The following is a 20,687-nucleotide window of genomic DNA, read 5'->3' on the forward strand; positions in this document are numbered from 1 at the left end:
TTCTAAAACAAGCCTCATAAGCAGGGGAGGTTTGTTTTGATACTTTTGCAGGTTTGTCATTGAGCTACTCATACACCTTGCTAAACCAGATTCAGATCATTAAAATATCCAGTAAATTGACACCATATACCTACACCACTTTTGCCCAGCATTTTAGATACTGAATCCAAAACATAAAACCCACAAAACCCCCAAAACCTCCTTTCTAAGATTAAATTATTGCAAGTAATTCAGCATTTAAGATATTTGCAATCAGATTTGATCTAAATTGTATTTTAAAAAATTTGTTAGCTAGCAGCTGTGATAAAGTGAAAGGGAAGCTTTATTCAAGACATCTTTTGTGTTTGAAGTGGTCAGTGTCTAAGGCATGCAAGTGTTGTGAAAGGCAGCAAGTTTCCACTACGGCCTATCAAAGTTCAAAAAAATGAACCTGCTCCTAGTTGTAGAAGCGTATTTATCTGCCACACAAGCAGCAGTCTGTCATTCTGTATTTGAGAATGACATAAAATTCAATTACATCAGATAATTAAGCCTCAGGTACCTGTTGTATGTAAATTGAGGGCTTCATAGCAACTACCTGTTGTTTCATGAACACTGGGGCACAACATTCAAAACACCAATTGGTGACTAATGCCTGAAACGTGCCACTGAACATTCAGGGCAAAGATGGAATTTTTCTACTTAATTACCCTTCTGAACTTCGCCAGGAGCCAAGATGCAAGACACTTGCTCACTGACAAAGTAACTTAGTATAGGCTGTGAATATTTCCATACAGAGTGACACAAAGCTGACTACTTTTTTTTTAGTGCAACATCTCCAACTCAGAACAAATCTGTCTGGTTAACCGACTCTTTCATATTCACGACCTTCCCCCGACTACAGAAGTCACCCGACTCTCAATACACCAGTGCGGGAAGGGGAATTTGCAGCAGCTTTAGCCAAAACCAAGCTTGGGAGGCAGCAGATGCCGAGCCCCAGCCGAGCCGGCCTCGGTACCCCCCGCAACAGGCACTCGGGCCTGCAAGTGGCTGCGAGGGAACAAAAGGTGGCCTTGGCCTTCAGTGGCCGAGTCGGAGGCGCCGCTCGGGGCGGGAGTCGGCGGTGAAGGGCCTCCGCGGGCCGGGCAGGGCAGCGGGGGAGCGGCGAGGCCGGGCAGCGCCGCCCCTGTCCATCAGTGCGCCTAGCCGTGCTTTAAGGCGCAAGAGAAACCCAAACAAAAAAGCCCAAACCGCCCCTGTCGCAGCCCCCCAGCTCACCGGGTGCTCCCAGTGCTCCCGAATCTCTCCAGGCCACAAGAGCCCCCCCAACACCCCCCAGCCGCTAGGCTACCAGAGCCTCCCTCGGCCCCGGAGTCCCCCCCGCCTCACAGAAGTGCCCGCGTATATCCCCTCAGAGCGCCCACCCGGCCCCGCATCGCCCTCAAAACACACAGAGATGCTCCCGAGGTCCTCCTGAGCCCCACCTCACCCCCGAATTCCTGAGGAGCCCCTGAGCTCCACTCCATCACCCCCCGCCCCCTCCGTTACCCCCCAGCTCCTAGCTCCACTTCATCCCCAAACTCACAAAAGTTTCCCACAAATCTCCTAGCCCTAAGCTCACAAGTGTCCCTGAGACCCCGCACCACCCCAAGCTCAAAGGGGGAGGGGGGGGGGGGGGCGGGGAAGGCCTGGGCCTGTGTGTGCGTCCCCCCAGCCCCGCACCACCCCAAGCTCACAAAGGGAGGTCCGCGCGCCGGCCCCCACTTCACCCCCCAGATCCAACCACCCCAAGCTGCTCACAGAGGGGGTCCCGAGGCTGTGTGCCCCCTCCCAAACTCAGTGGGGCAGCCCACAGCTCCGTAGACAATGGGAGCAGCCCCCTCCCCACACCCCCTCAGAGGACCCCTACCTGCCGGCGGGGCCCAGGTCCGAGCCCGCAGGACGCTCGGCTGAGGCGGTACGCGGGTCCTGGCGGCCTCAACCTTCCCCACCGCTGAAGCCACCGCCGGGCAGCACCCGCTCGGTAGCCGTCACAGGATTTCAAATTTCAACGGCAGCCACGGCCCGCGAATGAGGAAGCGTCATTCGGAAGGCGCCCGCCAATCAGAAACGCGTCCTGCAGGGAGGCGGGACAGCCGCGCTTCGTGGCTGATCAGCCCTCGCGGGAGTGCGCTCCCGCGCGAGGCATGTTGGGAAGTGTAGTGCGCAGGGCATCGCCGTGGCGCTGGCGGGAACGGCGGCTGAATGCCTCTGCCTGCTAGCGGTCCGCAGCGCAGTCCTGCTTCAGACCCATGCTCGGGCAAGCGTGTACTGGCTTTGGGTCAAAAACTACGCGTTTTGTGCTCTTCGGGAAGAACCATGTGTCGTATCTGGCGTTACTGCTAGTTCAAGATCGGGCCCCACAGGCATTAACTGTCTCTAGGAGCAGATACTTGTGTCTGCAAATTCTGAGGTAAATAATGCCACCCTTTGGCACGAAATTTTAGAAATGCGAACTCTTAATACTCGAACCCTTTTGCAGTGGAAGGAACCAAAATAAGAGGGCTGGGACAAAGTGCCTAAAGGCCCCATATGGATTTTCACAAACACCAGCATGCATCTTGGGCATCAGCCTCTCCGTCACCTTGCTCAGGCAGCCAGGCAGGCACTTGCCCATTCTCAGTGCTGCATGCTATGCACACTCTGATTTCTGCGCAAAGCAAGACTGGGCCAGAATTTGAGATGTAGACTCCAGTATTATTCTTGTAGGTGTCTGCTATGGAGGTATGTGTCAGGGGGGCCTACACAAGCTTCATAAAGAGGTCAATATGAGTAAACTTGGAATGTTCCCTAACACTCAGTCCTGTGCTGAGTTCATGAAATAGTGTTGATACTATTAAGACTTCTTAAAGTAAATGAAAGTTGCTGACACAGAAGTTAATGTAGGGTCAGCCCAGAAGCTGGAAAGCTTTTGGAGGAAGAAGGTCCACAGTTAGATTTTGAATGATAAATAACGACATAAACTTCCATCATCTTCAGGACTTTTGCACACTGTCTCATGTAGCTGTTAGAGCATGTTACCCTCTCTTAAGCCCCTCACAATAAACCCACTGGTCCCCTGTAGCCCCAAGCACATCCACGTCTCAGTCATTCTGCTTCAACAATTGTCTGAATAAAAACCACAGAAAGAAAACTTGCTCTTTCACAACCTGATTTTTATTATTGAACTTCGTAGTCCATTCTGCAAAAACAGTCCTTACTGTTGAGTCGTTAGACAGCAACAATGAACGATTGTTTAAAACAGTAACTTGCTAACAATGACGTCTTTCAGAATGAAATAAGATGCCCAAAATCCAGGCATAACTTTACTGATGCAACTGTTTTATTCCACTGTCACTGGATTCCTCATGTCCATCAACAACAGTTACACATCAGCCATCTGCCAGTGTAAATTTTGCATTCTGTGGGCTGCATTTCCTATTGATTTAGTTCCCCATCAGTAGTGTGTAACATTGCATGTTGTTTCCTCTGCTGTGCTTTCCAGTTGTGCAATTTCCCCTTTCTCTAAGAGACAAATAATGGCTATTATGTTTTACAGGGTGCACGCAGTGGGTTTGTTGCTTTCTAAGAGAATAGTGATTTTTGTGACTGTTAGTAGTTATTATTTGTACTTCAATACCAACCAGAGATGTCCAGGCTTCTCCCTTGTACTGTGTTCAGGAGTGTACAAAGGTGTCTTAAAATCTGTCTCTCTTTAAGGCCCTTTAAGAGCTTACATCCCTGTCTCAATCATTCTGGGAAGAAAACATTACATAAAATATACCAGGAAAAAAATGGTTTTGCAGACCCTTAAGTGGAACAGGCCATTGCCAACTTCAGGATGCTGCCCTCATTCTGCAGTTCTTTTACATTTAGAATCACAGAACTGTAGAACCATTTAGGTTGGAAAAGACCTTGAAGATCATGGGAATTGGTCTCTTTTGCCAGGCCTGTGAAGCATGACCTGAGAGGTTTGTAAGGCGTGAGGCCACGGGGAGGGTTGGCCGCTGGAGATGCGAGCCCTGACCAGCCCTGGGCAGACGGGGTGAGACAGCCAGCCAGTCCCCAGCGGGAGCGGGGCCCCGGGGGCTCGCCCCGGGACGGCCGGGGCGGAGCGGCTCCGCGCCTGAGGCCCGCCAGCGGGAGGGACCAGACCCGGCCGGGGCTCCCGCGGCCGCGCCGCCGCCCCGCCCCGCCCCGCCCCGCCCCGCCCCGCCCCGGCGGAACTGCCAGCCTGGCAGCGGCCGCGCCGTCCATCCGGGGCTGAGGCGGGAACTACCGCTCCCAGGGAGCCGCGGGGCGGCGGCGGGTCGGGCCGCGGTGGGAGCGGGCCGTGCCCGGCGGGGCGCAGCATGGAGAGCCCGGCGGTGACCTTCACGTTGGCCTACTTGGTGTTCGCCGTCTGCTTCGTCTTCCCGCCCGACGAGGTGCGCTCGGCGGGGCTGACGGTGCAGAGCCTGCTGGCCGCCTGGCTGGGCAGCGAGGACGCGGCCTTCGTGCAGTACCACCTGCGGCGCAGCACCGGCACGCTGCTGGCGCACTCCCTCCTGCCCCTGGGTGAGCCCCGGCCGGCGGCGGGCGAGGGGGCCGGGGGGGGTCCCCACGGGCAAAGACACAGCGGGGAGACTGCATCGAGAGGCGAGCCCGTTGCTGGGTGAGCCTGCGCTCGGAAACCTGTTGTGCCCGGTGTTCTTCACCCGAGTCCGCGTGTTGGGTGCACGCAGGTGTGGGTGAATCAGGCTACACAGATTGGAAATGCAGGGTTTTACTGTCGCTCAAGCTTCTTTGCAGCATATACCCTAGACTTTGTAACTAGTTGGCTGCATCAGCATACATGCAGTTACAAAGGAATAGCATTTATGTAACCAGCAAATTCAGATCAGCTCCTTTAGCCATATACTTCTGCTAAAACTAAGTGGCACCTTACAGGTAAATTTATTCAACCAGCAAATTCAAATTGGCTTCCTTTTAAGTATATAATTCTGTTAAAAGTGGCATCTTACAGGTAATTTTATTTAACCTGCAAATTCAAATCAGCTTCATATAGCTATGTAATTCTGGTAAAAATCAGTGGCAGGTAAGAATTTACCTCCGATTGCTTAGGACAAGAGGCTTGAATTTGAGTTGTCATCTGGAAGTACAACAGCTCTCTTGGAGGTGAGCTCATTGGTTAGATAGCTGTATGATTCAGGGGTATGTGTTTATGTGTGTACTTAATTGCTTTCTGAAAGTAAGTCTTTTTCCTTGCAGGTTATTACCTTGGTATGTGCTTTGCTGCACCTGAAAAACATCTTTGCTTTTTCTACCTGGCTTCAAAAGGATGGAAAACTTTCTTCTTCTTTGCTGTTCTCTTTCCAGCAGTCACCAGTGCCCTGGCGTATTACTGGTCACGGAAAGGTTGGAATAATCATCCGTTAGCCCGAACACTTGCTGTTCATGCTCTCCCACAGTCTGGTTGGAGGGAGTAGCTTCTTCCATCAATACAGAATTTAGGAGAATCGACAAATTGCTACTGGAGCCCCAGGAGCGAGGGTGATTGTTACGGACACATGGGTGATTAAAGTGACCACCTACTGTTTACATGTTGCCCAGCAGCAGGACATTCATTTGACTGTGACAGACTCCAGACAGCATGAACTCACCCCAGACTCAAATATGCCTGTGCAGTTCCTCACCATGCCGTGTTGCCAGTATTTAATCCCTACGTGAAGGCATTTGATATCCGGTAAAACAACTATACAATTATATTATATATATGCCGTCTGATGGTGCTAATGAAGTGCTTTGTGGCAGATGTAAAGACTTCTTGGGTCTCGTCTCTTCTCCAGGTTTTGCTCCCTGTCTGGTGTTCAAGATGTTTATGTGCAGTTCTGCCACTCGGTGCAGTGAAGAAAGGGTTATTTATAAGGATTCACACACCTGCAGTATTGAATGCACAATAGTTAACAGAGGGACTTCCCTGTTTGAATCTGTTCTTAAGAGGATGTACTGGATGCAGAAAGAAGTAACTAGAAAACAGGTGAAAGATGGAGAACAGGAATGAAAGGGAGAGTCTTTGCGCTTCACAATTTTGGAGGAGAGAAATAGTTATTTGTCTAACACTGGCTGTTGTTCACCCATGACACTCTCGTTTCTTCTGCTCAAGACTCGTAGTTTTGTCACTGCTCAGAAGAGTTTCTCGCTGAGCTACTGCAAGCCAAATGCCCTCAGAGCAAGGAAGTAATTTTGATCCATTCTGATGTATGTGTTCCTGTAGCAGTAAATCATAGCCAAACGTGCTGTGAACTGTTAGGGCTTGTTTTCCAAGGGCCCATGAAATTCTTTTCAGCAGTCTCTCTGTGTAGTTAGGCAAAAGTACAAACTGCAGAAACCCGTAACTGAGTAGAATGGTGCTAAAGTCTGTTGTTACTGTGTCATTAAAAGGACTACACAAAGCCACGTTGGTGCTCCTAAAACTATATATTTGAAAAGGCATTTGAATACCTGTTTGCTGTAAATCTGTACATCGGCAGCATTTATTTACTAGTTAACTGAAAGTAGGCATATGACCAGACTTGTGGGTTAGCAGAGGGGTCCTGGCAAGCATAAAGAAGGCATAGAGGTGGTTTTGTTAGATCCAGGTGAACAGAGCTCAGAACGAGAGGTTAGTTAAGGCAAGCATGACAATCCTAAGAAAAGAAGAGACTTTTATAGACCTGTGAGAGTGGTGACCAAATAAGTATCAAACAACTAATGATTTTCTTCTGCAAGTGCTTCAGTGCCAGAGTGATAAAACTACATCTCCAGCTGAGAAAAATCATGGTGGCTTTGACAAGTCCTTTTAGGGAAAAAAAAAATCCAAACCCCCAAAATTATATTTTGTTGCTAAACAGAACAGCACTGAGAAACAGTGTTTCAAAGTTCTTATAATAAGATGTGTCAGAAATAGCAAACCTCTGCTAGAATGCAGTCATAGAGGATTTAAGTGCCATAGGAAAAAACTCCCCTATTAAGGATATAGGATCATTGCATATATCCAGAATCAGAATTAGATACAGTGGGTGTTTCTGGAAGAAAACATTTTTGTGCAGGCAGGCCACATGGTCCCATGTGTTCAATGTGAATTTTTCCTCAGGATAGAAAGGTCTCTGTTATTTGCACAGATAGCTTCTTTTAACAAACAACATTATCCTATAGTAGTTAAAACAATGGAGACCACCGGGAGCTAAAGCTAAGCCAGCGTTGCATTGTACTGGAATCCAGTCAGTGAGTGGTAGGAAGAACGAGGAATTTCAGGGTGATGTTCCCAGGGCTTCTCCATGAAAGCTGTTTAGTGAATGGAAACATCGAGCTGGGGAGTTTCTGAATCTACCATTTAAAACTGTTATAGTAAAAAGGGGTAACAACAGTAATGTGTCATTAAAGGGTCGCACAAGGTTTCATATGCCACTTGAGGTCTGTGGGCCTTACTTAGACTTCAGCAGAAGCAACCTAGTGTGAAACGCAACTTAATACAGGCTTGAATCAGAGTGCAAGTCACATTCAGCAGCTGTTTGTAGCCTTTGTGAAATTTCAGGTTTCATCTAAGCCTGTATTATAAAATCACAGTAACTAATACAGATTGACATTCTTCTGACGCTTACATGTACTGTATCGCCTTGTGATATGTGCCACATGACATAACTCTGATTTCTGTCCTCAGGAGTTTATAAACTACATATAGTCTTAAGTAAGTAGGCATTAAAAGGTGGACGAAGTTGTGCGTGCAATACTTTACAGTTAATGCATTATTTATGTACCTGTGTTGCTTTTGTTCATGGTGATTACTTCAAAAGCCATCCTTTATTTTTGTATGATGTTTTAGTTAATCTCTGGCATATCTTGTCAGTAGTCTGACAGGGATATGAAGGAGGACAGCGTGTTCTGTTGTCTAATATAACTGCAAACTAAACAGCAAAAGAAAACAAAATGCTGCTGTGTATTTATTCTGGTTAGTATGTGACTTATATTCTGACTAAATAGCTTTTCTGTGGGATTCACTTCTCTGATGCTAGCCTCTGCAACGTACTATCAAGGTATTTGAATGGATAATCATGATGACATTTTGTTCCATCTTTTCTTCTTCAGGTTGAACTCCACAGAGTATGGGGAGCTCCGAGAAAAGCTCCGTGCTCCTATTATCAATGCAGCTAATGTTGTGATCCATCAAAGCCTTAGTGACTTATTTCTAGAAACCTTTACATCTCTGGTGGAAATTAACCAGACGTATTCTGTTCCAAGCACTCAGGTGAGACCTTCTATCCATATGAGCCTGTAATAATATATTTGCAATATAGTTGAGCCTGTGATTACTCTGTAATTGATAACTGTTTGCCTGAGGCTGTCACAGGTGGAATTATTAAGAGAAATCATTCTTCTGGGGTTACCCAAAGGTTTTATTAAGTCTAAGCCAAAATAGAATGATGATTAATTATACTTATTAAATTATTGTTATTAATGGTAATTAAACAGTAATCAAAAAGTAATTAAATGGTAATTAACAGCAGTCAAACACTCTACAACTTTACACTTCTAATAATCAAGCTAGCTTCTAACTTGTATACAATATGCTTAGATCTAATGTAAAATGTCACTTACTTCACTGTAGATAACTGGTGCTAGGTCCACATATCTCTCAACCTCATGAAATAACCGTGAAAGGCATCCTACGTAAGGGGTGATCACCACTGCGCAGCCTGCTGCTTTAGGGAGAGCTCGGTGGGCTCGGGGGAGCTACTGATATTTATAGTGTAAAATGATTGACTCATAGTCAACCCCCCCTTTGTTGTATGTGCAGGTGTGCAGCCATGGCAGTTCTAGTTACATCTAGTTCCAGCTCAGGCTGGCATCATCAGCTCCTGAGAAGACATGGCTTAGATTCCCTACCTTCCTGAGAAGACTTGGCCTAGCACAGTTTCTCAAGGTCTACACAGCAGGGCTGACTCCAGTCAGGTCTCCTTGTCCGTGAAGGCTGACCAAAATGCTGTTCAGTTGGTCATGGTGGGTGCATCCATTCACACTCCACCCGTGATGACGGTCAATTCACTTTGCTTCACAGAGTGGTGGTACAGCCATCTCTTGCCTCTGTGCTGTAAATACGAGGCAGTAATAGCATCATGTTGTCTACTGGAGGGTTAAGTGACAAATGAAAAAAAAAAAAGTAAGTTGATTATAAGATAGGTCCATACAATCAGTAGCAAGATACTGTGTATGTTTTATAATGAGATACACCGATTGGTCCAAAACCCAGACTCAAATATATAAAAAGACAGTAACAGCAAAACAAACTATCAGGAAGGCAAACATTATTACTACAGGATGTAACCTGGCATTCAATACATCTGTTGCCATTGGAGACCATCATAGTAGGGTTTCCTACCAGTGATGTTCCCCATCTTTCTTCACTCTTCCTAGTATGCAGAGAAGTATGTCTTCTCTATTGCGATGTACAGTTACTGCATTTTTGCTTTGTTGTTGTACTTTTTGTAATAAGGCCTGTAAGTCTTTATGTTTCAAGTAGCTTGTGAAACAGTGTCAAGTTATTCCGATGAGAAAAGGTAAAACTGTCTTTGATACAGTGTATAGTTTTCCTTTAACAGTACGTATGAGTGTCACTGGGGCTGTGCAATTGAAGTCACATCCAGTAATGTTTACAAAGTTATGAAGATACACATTTGATTGATTGATCACATTATGGGTAAGATTTCTATCAACAATTAAGTCTTTCCAAAGTGTTCTTACATGGATTAGTATATATGGACAGTTTTACCCTTTTCAGGGATCACACCAGGTTAAATATGACTTCTTCCTGTTCTGTACATTTATTAGTGTAGGGGTCCAGTCACAGAAATTTGTGGATACGTAGCTTGGTCAGTTGTGGGAATAATAGAATAGGGAAGTAGGTTGATAGGTAGTAGCGGCAGTTGTTGGCATAGTGTGAGGTCAGGAAGTAGATGGCAGCATGCTTTTAGGGATAGTCCATTTTCACTCTCTCTCCCTTTATCTGTCCACAGGTGCACTGCTTCTATAGTTGGGTCATTAAAGAGGAAACTAATAATACAATTTGGGCATGAGGACAGCCTACTTTGCTTTTTGATTGAGTTTGATTTATCTTCTTGATGATCATGTAGGTGTTTTCCTTTGCATAATTGTCACATTACATTCAATAGAGATTCTTGTCACCTAGTGTAACAGAAATAAGGTGATTCTTACTTGCTTTTACAATTGTCATTGTTAGGTTTTTATTGGTTCCCCCCAATATCCCTGTACTTCCATCAATTTTAAACATGGATGATGCAGAATGTACTACAGTTACCATATTGTTTCGCACAAATAAAAGAAGTGAGGGCCTCCACCCTGTGCACCGGGCTTGTCGAGGTGTAAACCGGATCTGGTCCATCTTGATGATAATTACCTCCTGTGAGAAGGATGAATATTCCTCTGATGATCAATCCTATCTCCAAGAGAGGCATTCCAGTCTCATTTCCAGTACTGTTACTGGAAAGGGAGAATAACACAAGTCTTGGCAGGATACTCTGGACTGCTTACATCTTTTAGTAGCCAGGATAGATCTACCTAGCAGTCTTCGCAGGACAGGCTTGGTCCTATGAAGTGAATCTTGAGATGGAATGCAGAAAAATATTTAAATTCTAGAGGTCTTCCTGCAATCTAACAAGCCTCAAAACACAAGGGGAGAAGTGCCATGCCTTTTACATTCAGCCTACAAAGGATTCTACACAGTTAATGACTGTCTGGCACAGACAGTAAATGGCATGCTTCTCAATATGATTGATCCAAGTAGTTTGGAAAAATACCTGGGACTACGTATAGAGGCCGTGGGTTAGAATATCTAAGCCAAAAGTACTAGAAAAACAACAAATGGTTAAAGCAGATTGGGCAGGCTTTGTTGAAGTTTTTTCAGAAAGTGGACATCTTGAACAGATACACTATCTCGTGATTGATTTACTTAGCAGACCAAGCCAGTGTGAAAGCCACATGCCTACAAGACCCTTGATCTGGCAATTCACGCGGCCATCAAGGATTGGTTACATCTGCCTGCACGTACCTGTGATGCCATCCTGTATTCCAGCACTTGGTGTGGAGGGCGGGTATTACCAGGCCTCTCTGGATGGATTCCTAGTGTGCAGGCCCATAGACTGTCAGGAATCACACAGTCATTGGATGATGCTATAAGATCTATTGTCTGGCAAGAAGGTATAGAGCAGGGGTCCTCAAACTTTTAACAGGGGGCCGGCGTTGCGGATGAAGTGGGAGGCAGTCATCTGCGGCTGCTTGGTTTCCCCCCCAACCCCTGGTGGGGGGTGCGGGGGGTTCTGTAAATACTGGGGGCCGAATTGAGGACCCCGGGGGGTCCGTATCCGCCCCGCAGGCCGTAGTTTGAGGACCCCTGGTATAGAGAAAGAGTCTGAAAAACTATAGATTATGGCAGGTGGTGATAAAGAGAAAATGCCATCTACTGGGACCCCTGAGCAGTCATGTCAATCTCAGAAGCTGTGGGCAGTGGGGAACCAGTCTTGGAATGGGAGATGTCTGCTCTGAAGGTCATCTTTCTGAGACCCTGTGACTGGTGAAAGCAGGAATTTTGAATTGGGACCAAGTTGCCATCCCAAGGCCATGGGATTACCAACTTTGACAAGGATAAAATTAGTAATAACTGGATTTAATATTATAGGGATATTCCTCACAGAAAGCTCATCACCGAATTACAATTAAGAGCTAAAGTCTACCCACAAGAGAGCTTTGGCAAGAGGTAAGGCAGGGACACACTAATTAAAACGGCATTGTCAAGCAGAGAGTGAGACATTTTCCGTATTGGATATTGCGCTGTGGTTCAAGGTGCTAGAGTAAAGAGACACAACCACCTTGGCAGAGGAAGCTAAAAAGAAAGAACGGGTAATATTCAGGAGCCAATTTAAAAGACCATCAAAATTAATTATGTAACTGACATGATACTTGTCAAGAGAGGTCAGGCTTCTGTGATGGACTTAACTGTTAGATATGAGAGTAAACCCATCATCACTGCTGATGCAGTGGCTGAGAAAGTTAGGGAGATATCAACATCTTAAGGAGCAAATCCAGGAGGTGACAAATGCCAGTAATATAAAACTCATTTGATTTCCTGGATGGATTGAGAGCAGCCCTGAGGAGAAGGAATTGGGAGTACTGGTGGATGAAAAGCCAGACACCAGTCAGCAATGTGTGCTCGTCTCCCAGAAAGCCAACTGTGTCCCAGACTGCATCAAAAGCAGCATGGCCAGCAGGTCAAGGGAGGTGATTCTGCTCCTCTGCTCTGGTGAGAGCCCACCTGCAGTACTGCATCCAGCTCTGGGGCCCCGCATAAGAAGGACATGGACCTGTTGGAGCAGGTCCACAGAGGGGCCCATGAAGATGATCAGAGGGACGGAGCACCTCTCCTATGAAGGCAGGCTGAGAGAGCTGGGTTGTTCGGCCTAGAGAAGAAGAGAAAGCTCCAGGAAGACCTTATTGGAGCCTTCAGTACTTACTGGGGGGTTGTAAGAAAGATGGGGACAGACTTTAGCAGGGCCTGTTGCAATAGGACAAAAGGCAATGGTCTTAAACTGAAACAGGGTAGATATAAGGAAGAAATGTCTTATGATGAGGGTGGCGAAACACTGGACCAGGTTGCCCAGAGAGATGATAGACGCCCATCCCTGGAACCATTCAAGATCACATTGGTCAGGGCTCTGAGCAACCTGATGTAGTTGAAGGTATCCCTGCCCATGGCAGGGGGAGTTGGGCTAGATCTTTTAAGGTCCCTTCCAACCCAAAATATTCTTTGATTCGTATAGGTGCACAAAGGAAGTGGTATGAGGGCAATTACAGACTGCCAGCACAATTAGGACTCTCAAGTTCCTAGCAAGAAAAGGTTGTCCATTTTCTTTCAAATTGGGCTTTATTTACATCTGTGGACTTTTTACATATATTTGTGAGCCAAGCAAGCATTATTGTAAAATAGTAATTGGCTGTAAATAAACTGATTTTTTTCTTTTGTTGCTTTCTTTCAACCTTATCTTCTAAGATTTGCATTTCCCTTTCCTTGCATTCCTTATACTGACAGGCTGCTTCCAAACATGTTTCCAATGTTTTGCATATTATTTCCTCTTCTTTACCGTCTCTCATTTTCCCATTAGTGAGGTTTAACTGTTCCTCTATCTTATTCCAATTATCCCAGTTTTCACATGCCCAATATTCCAAAAATTTCAGCGAAGGGCTAATCCCATGCCTCCATAAGTAGTCAGTGATTGAGCCCGCCCTAATGCTGACTATGCCAATCCTTGTTGCAGGTGAATTATTAAGAGAAGTTGTGGGGTTAACCAGTTTTATTAAACAATGATTATATTATGAGCAAACAATAGTTATTAAACAATGATTATTTAAAAAGAATAAAACAGTAATTAAATAGTAATTAAATGGTAATCAAACAGCAGTCAGACACCCCGTGACCTACTACAATTCTAATAATTAAGCTAGTTTGTATACAGTATGCTTTAGATCTTATATAAAATGTCTTACTTCATTGTAGATAAGAGATGCTGGGTAAGGAGTCTCTTGACCTTAAGGAGTAACCTTGAGAGGCGTCCTGCCTAAGGGGAGATCACCACTGTGCAGCCCGCTGCCTTACAGGAGAGCTTAATGGACTCAGGGTTGGGGGGGGTGGGGGAGCTATGGATATTTGTAGCATAAAGTGATTGACTGGTAGTCACACTCCCCTCCAGTGAGGGTGTGCAGCTGTGGCAATTTTATTTTCGTATAGTTCCAGCTCAGGCTGGCACCATCAGCTCCTGAGAAGACATGGCCTAGCACAATTTCTCAAGGTCTGCACAGCAGGACTGACTGTAGTCAGGTCTCCTTGTCCGTGAAGACTAAACCAAAATGCTGTTCAGTCGGTCAGTGTGGGTGCCTCTGTCACAGGGCTTACCTTCCATTTCAGTAAACATGCAGTAAATACAGTTCTGGCAGCTTCTTCTGTGCCTTCTGTGAGGAGATGAACTGTATCATGAGCATTGCATTTTTAAGACATGAGAAACAGCATAGTGGAAGAAAGTCCCCTATAATAATTTCCATTAAAATTTTATTTGGAAATGGTGAGGTTATATTTCCAGAAAGTTTATGGGGAGCTAGAATCGCAGTTGTAATGCCTGTTCTTTAGGCAGTTTGCTGCATTACAGCTTGCTTTTCTAGACAGCCAGATTTTGCTGGATCTTCTGCTGAAATAAATGAATTATTCTTAACTGGATCTTGCTTTAGTTGTCAGTAACGCCATAGAGTCCTACCTTCAGTAATATTCACGGAGACCTGGTCATTACTATACTTGTTCAACATTTGGAAGTGTGAGTAGAGCACTGTTCAGTGTACCAGAGGTAACTAATAAAACTGGTTCTGGTGACTTTGCAGTGTGTCAGATGTTTCAGCTAATGTAGTGAGTAGTTGATATCTTTGGTAATGTCATGCAGCTTATATGGTGTCTTCACTATATGGTTACATGAGCTAGCTAAAAAAAACTGGATCAGATATGTCTGCACATAATGTGGTTGTTTGTTCTGATTGCAGTGCCAGCGTACAGCAAAAAGAAATGTTCAAAATAGAAGATACTATTCACTTGAGTTGCTTTCTTGCAGGGCTTTTAATTAGTGACACATTTAAATGTCAGCTGAACTACTGAACTTTGGTATGACATTGAGTGATAAATAACATCAGAAGTTATGATACAGACATTAAAAATACAGCATGGGGTTCCTCCCTGTTCTGGAGCTCTATTAATAAGTGAAAAAAGTTATTTAACTGTTCTATGCTAAGAGTTTTTCCTGCCGAAAAACTAAGATAAGCCCTAATTTCCTAAGTTAAAGCTGATAACAGCCTCTGAAAGAAGCAGTCCTGCTTCCTGCACACTCCTTGTCCCCATGTTGACACAAGACTTTGCCTGCAATGAACCTGGTTGGGGGAAGTAATTGAGGTTAAAAGAGGCAAAGAAAGATGACTAGTTTTCATCTGGATCCGCCCCACAGTCAAGCTGCCAGTGTGGTTGAACAGACACTTGAGCTGATGAGGGAAGAGACAGTGGAGGTGGGAACTAGAGATCACAAAGCAGAGCTGCTTTTTGTTACACCAGTAGTGGTATGAATAGTATTCAGGTCTCCGTGCCTGTTCAGTGTGCTGTCTTTTGAATTTTGTTAAGTTCTTGGGGAGCATGGGCTGGAGTACACATGGGAAACGCTAATTATTGTTTATTAATTGTAAATCACTTCATAGCAAGATGATCTTCCTATATGCAACTGCAAGTTTGTGTGGCGTAATTAACTTCAGGGAAATATGAATTATTCTAATATTAGCCAAGAAAAATTAAGTGGATTTCTGGTTCTTCAAGATGAGCGCCCATTGTGTTCAGTAAAGCCCTAATTTCCTCTGTTATTTATGCCTCTTACTTACCAAGACGGAAGACAAGAACAGCCATTTGCTGTAATAAATGGTAAGAACTGTTTACTTTGTTTATTGTCCTTTATATTGGTATGCTTTTTGAAAAATACTATGTCTGAATGATAAGGAGGGCTACTTGCATACCTTGCTCTGGCTGCTGTGCTCTGGAAACAGGTGGCGCTCTTCAGAGGGAGAGATGTTTATTTCCAGTCATTTTTGTTTAATCAGTCTCATGCAGCAGTTTTCAGTTTTCTGTTTAAAGAGGTATTTTGTTCTCATTCATTAGAGGGTGTTCTAATAAAACACTGCTGTGAAGATGGAAACCATTTGGTGTCTTCTGATGGGGCAGTTCTGCTTTGAGGCTCTGCCCAACTCAGATTCCTGCTATGCCTGTGCACAGATAATTTTCCAAAAGCCTTTGAAAAGCAGTAACAGAAACCATTCTGTGCAGTTCATTATTTTGACATTTTTCTCCTCCTTTAGGAGCTGGAGCCATGCATAGGGTGTATGCAGACTATCGCTAACATCAAGCTCGTCAAGAACTGCCAGGAGCCAAATGAAGGGGAATGCCAGCAATGCTACTGTCGTCCCATGTGGTGCCTCACCTGCATGGGCAAATGGTTTGCGAGTCGACAGGATCAGCAGCACCCAGAGACCTGGCTGTCAAGCCAAGTGCCTTGTCCAACTTGCCGAGCCAAATTTTGCATTTTAGATGTTTGCATAATACGATGAATAACACTTGGGTATGTTTTAACTTTTTTAATTTGAATGTATTTCATAGTGGGTTGGTTGAAAGCGCTGTAGATTGTTTTCTGAGACTTCATATTCTACTGGGGTGCAGACTCCAAAGCTTTCTTTTACAGTGTTGAAAAAGGTGTAAACCTTTTCAGTTCCTCTCCACTTTTACCTTTCCTTGGGATTTTATTCACCAGATGTCATTTTTTGTACTTACTGGGATTTTTTAAACCCTATTTTGACTTTCTTATATCTTGGATGGATAAGGGTATCCCTCTATATTTTCAGTACTATTCTCTTTTCAAGTTTTAACGTAGGTTAAATTCTTTCAATTTTTAAGTTTAACTTGGGTTTTGACTCTTCAGCAAAAGGGCTAACTGAGAAAATTACTTTGGTTAGACTTCATTGATACTTTTGGTTTTCTTTAATACATTTGTACAGTTCTTACTAATCTTCGCAAGTGTTCACCAAACTATACCAGTTGTATTCCTTCTCCTGGTCCCCTACACTTATGAAGGGGATAGGTTTCTGTAGGTTAAGGAATTTAATCCTTGAAGATTTAAAACTCCTATAGGGAGCTTTTATTCCATTAATCTGCCTCTAGCTTATTTTTTGATGGATGCATTTATTTCAAACAACAGCAGGATTCAGAAAAATATGCCATCTACCTACATGGTTATGCTATGCATCGTTAAATCTATCAGTTTCCAGGAGCTACATTGCTTATTTCGATGCTTTTTAGGTGATGGGCTTTTTTTATACTTTTGGAGGGATTGCAGCAAACATCTGAACTATCTAAATATTCTGAAGGAATGCCCAGCTATTCCAAAGCCTGTAAGCTTTTCCTGAGGGGTAACCTTTCCGCTGAAAGAGATGCCAGGATCACAAAGGTCTAAGTCGCCATGCTACATACCCGAAGAATAACCATCATTAACAGAAGTTTTTCAGGTTTGCAATTCAAAAACTGATCATAAGCAGTAGTCACTGTTTTAATATTCATAGGGTCTGATGCATACTTCTTGATCTGATCTGCATCAGAATAATTTGTAAATTACAATAAAAGCATTTCCATACATTTAAGAAAGCCCTACTCCTAAACCCAAATGCAGTGCTTAGTGTTTTAGCTATCCATCACACCCTTCAATGAACAGTTATTTGGCATACTGCTTGATGGAAATCCTTGAGCTGTTGGAGAATGTGTGAGTTGTTACACTGACCTGTACACAGCAGGGGCTGAGATGCAGGTATTTGCTTGCTTGGGTTGTCCACCTTAGAGGGGTAGTAACCTCAGGCAGACAGGTGGGTCAGATAGTGAGAGAAAGGAATGTTTTAAAGCTTTGGTCTTATAGGAGAATAAAAGCCCTAATACCTCCTACCTGCATGATCAGATGGATCTTATCAGTAAATCACTACTGTAGGTGACATGTCAGTGATTACATGAAAATGTCTTGATTACCATGACAGGCAACTGCTTTGAGCAGGAATAGGTGGCAGGATGTTAAAAACGGTAGAAGTACTGGAAGCACAACCGTGAAAGATTAGAGGCTCAGCCTAGCTACAGGATGCTGAACTGCACTTAGAGCCAGCCAGCCAGAAAATGGTTACAAATGTGGCTGCAAGCCATGTTTTGGAGAGGGATAAGGAACTGAGAACAGATTTGACAGCGTCATTGGAGAACTATATATGTTCTATTGTTGGTGTTGAGTATTTGTTTGTGGGGTTTTTTTAGTCATACACTTAAAAAGTCCAAACTGTTTGGGTTTAAGGATGCTAATTGCTTGAGCATATCTCAGTTGTTACATATACATTTACTATGCAATTACCTATACTACCTATTAATAAGGGTGATTTTTCTGTTTTTCAGTACCTGTTGGTTTGGATTGTACAGACTGAAAATTTGACATTAAGACTGGTAGTATGGTTTTGTCACTTTTTCTCAAAAAGATCTAGAGAGGTATGTCCCTCTTCAACTGAATAGGATTTAATTGAGTTCCTGAGTTTCAGACAGATTTGTTAATAAGTCTGAAAATTAATAAAAAATGAAGGAACTGATCAGTGATTGAATTTAAAATATTTTCCAGTACATCTGTGGGAAAGTTATTAGGAAGTCTGAAATGGCCTCTTCAGGATTTTTTGACCTTTGGAAGATTCTTCCAGGGCCCGGGTAGTGTCATCTGACATACACCTCCTCACTACACAACAGCCTTTACAGATAAGTATTTTGTAACATTTACTTCTAGCAAGTTTGCATCATGTGTCACAGATAAGGTATGTGGTCCGGTCCTTGAAATAGTTGCAGAAGAGAAGATAGGATTTTGGAGTTGTTTTGCCATTGACAGTCATTCAATTCCTACAGCTTTTTTCCTGTTTGGAATACAAATATTTATTGTAAAGATGTGTAAAGTTAAAATCACAAAGGCCTTGAGAAACTGAGATAATAGATACTTGTGGTTGCAGGTGGTTTTATACAAGAAAAGTAGTTCAGTTGCCAGTAGTATCTCATGTAGTAAGAGCTTTGGTCTCTTAATTGCTTGTGCAGTAGAGTTGTTCTTTACAGAAGTTTACTTTTAATTGATTGGAAGTTTTCATTTCAGTGGACCTTTGCTTTTATTCATCTTACTTCTTTTGCCAATATAACAGTATGACAAAGTAACAGTCATAAGTGTGTAATGCTCTTGCATCTTTTAATGGTAGTGCTCTATCCACAGAAGTGCCTCTTAGAAAACTTAGTAATAATTACCAAAATAAAATTACAATTTATGTTAATAACAGTGCCTGGCTTAAATCCCTTAAAACAAGCATTTTTTTCCCCAAGTTTAAATTTTCAAAGTAACCTGGCATGCCTCCACAGTTTGTAAGCTTCTTAAAGGCTGTGTTAGAGAACCAACTTGTAAAAATGCATGTGATGTATTCTTCTTAGAGACAGTAGAAGGTGAAACTGTGACCTCTCCCACAGCACAGTCATGTGATATATTACTTGTCTTGAATAAATCACTGAACGTGAAAAGAACAGAGTACAAGAACAGGCATTTTCTACATGGTAGTTTCAGGTCATCACCTGAAGAACCACATGCACATATAGGGCTATTTCTAGAGAAGATCTCTCTCCATCTGCAGTAAAAAGAAATACATTACCTCCCATCCAATCTTGATATGTTTCTCAAACATAACGATAGGGTTTAGAATCAGCCTTTTTACAGCATTTTTCTAAGAAAAAAATGAACTAAGTAATGTGATGCGCTAAAATACTTAAAGAATTTTCTTGAATTACTAGTGATTTAGTGTTGCTTTTCCATGTCACTGAATTCCACATCACATTGTGGGTAGGCAATGTTAGTAGTCTGAAGTATGTTATATAAATGTAATGTCATTACAATACGACAATCTATATGTGGGTGCACAGTGTCAGTATAAATACCCCATATGTGTGTATACATGTATAGCCCAACTTTCCCTGTGTGCTGCAGCTGAACAGATGTTTCTGAAAACATGGGCTGTGGCTGTATTATTTATTTGCACAGTTGTGCTCTTTCTGTAATTGTAGCATTCCGGAAAATAGTAGCAAAACTTGTTACATATCTGTTGATTTTTTAGGTTAACATACTTTGCTGACCCAAAAAAGGCATTTTGTCCAAGCAGGATTTGGTTTGGATCCATGATATGAATGCAGTTGTTTGCCATGAGGTTTGCTATAGCTTGAAACCAAAATACCAGGTTATTATGTGATCTCTTCAGTATGAGTATTTTTATTGTGTTGAAACTTGATAGACTGCAGCTATGTACTGTTCTAGTCAGGTTAAACCTCAATAAGACATAACTAACTAAAGTTCTGAGTACCATTTCTAAAGAAATTTTGACTTTGAGATACAAATATTCAAGCTCTTACATGCATTGCAAGCATTTTCTTCCAAAGATACACCGCAGGGTTGGTTATTTGTGGTTGGTTGTTGGGGTTTTTTTACCTGGATAGCTTACCTATTTTTAAATGGACAGTATTACTTGGATAGGCTTTAAGGAAAAGGCTTAATGAATACATGTAGTTAATCTTAAAATTCTCTGAAGAGCTGAATAAAAATACAATTGATTTTATATAAGACTTCTGGTTTTCATTTTGAAGTTATGTTTACCAGTAAAAATTTTATGTGGGTAGAATGCAGTCTGACTTACCAGAATTTAGCTTAGAATGTATGAATACAATGAGGACTTAATTCTTCTGAAGGTGCACCTGATAATTCCTTCTTTGATGAATTTTCCTACTGTAACCTGAACGCAGAGTGTTGCACAAATGAAAGGAGGTGTGTAAAAATTGATGTATGTATCCCAGGAAAAAAAGATACTTTCCCTAACTAGCAGGGGGAGGGATTGACACTGGATGTCATGAAATCAGCAGGGGTGATGACTAGAAATTTGTCTTTCCAGGGGAGCGGTGGCCTATAGTGGTGAGATATCCTGTATAAAACAACTTTTTTATTGTGGCCTTG

General features: G+C 43.3%; 1 protein-coding gene across 1 annotated transcript; it reads left to right on the forward strand.

The window, feature by feature from the left end:
- The first annotated feature begins 4,261 nt into the window (after positions 1-4,261).
- On the forward strand, positions 4,262-20,295 carry TMEM129 (transmembrane protein 129, E3 ubiquitin ligase). The gene is given in 7 exon segments (XM_037386758.1): positions 4,262-4,554; positions 5,248-5,457; positions 5,460-5,501; positions 5,504-5,688; positions 5,691-5,722; positions 8,104-8,263; positions 15,955-20,295. Coding segments are annotated over 7 exon segments (1,083 nt in total). The 5' UTR covers positions 4,262-4,349; the 3' UTR covers positions 16,204-20,295.
- The last annotated feature ends 392 nt before the right edge of the window (positions 20,296-20,687 follow it).

Source organism: Falco rusticolus, chromosome 1, assembly GCF_015220075.1.
Source record: "Falco rusticolus isolate bFalRus1 chromosome 1, bFalRus1.pri, whole genome shotgun sequence".
In the NCBI taxonomy this organism is placed as follows: domain Eukaryota; kingdom Metazoa; phylum Chordata; class Aves; order Falconiformes; family Falconidae; genus Falco; species Falco rusticolus.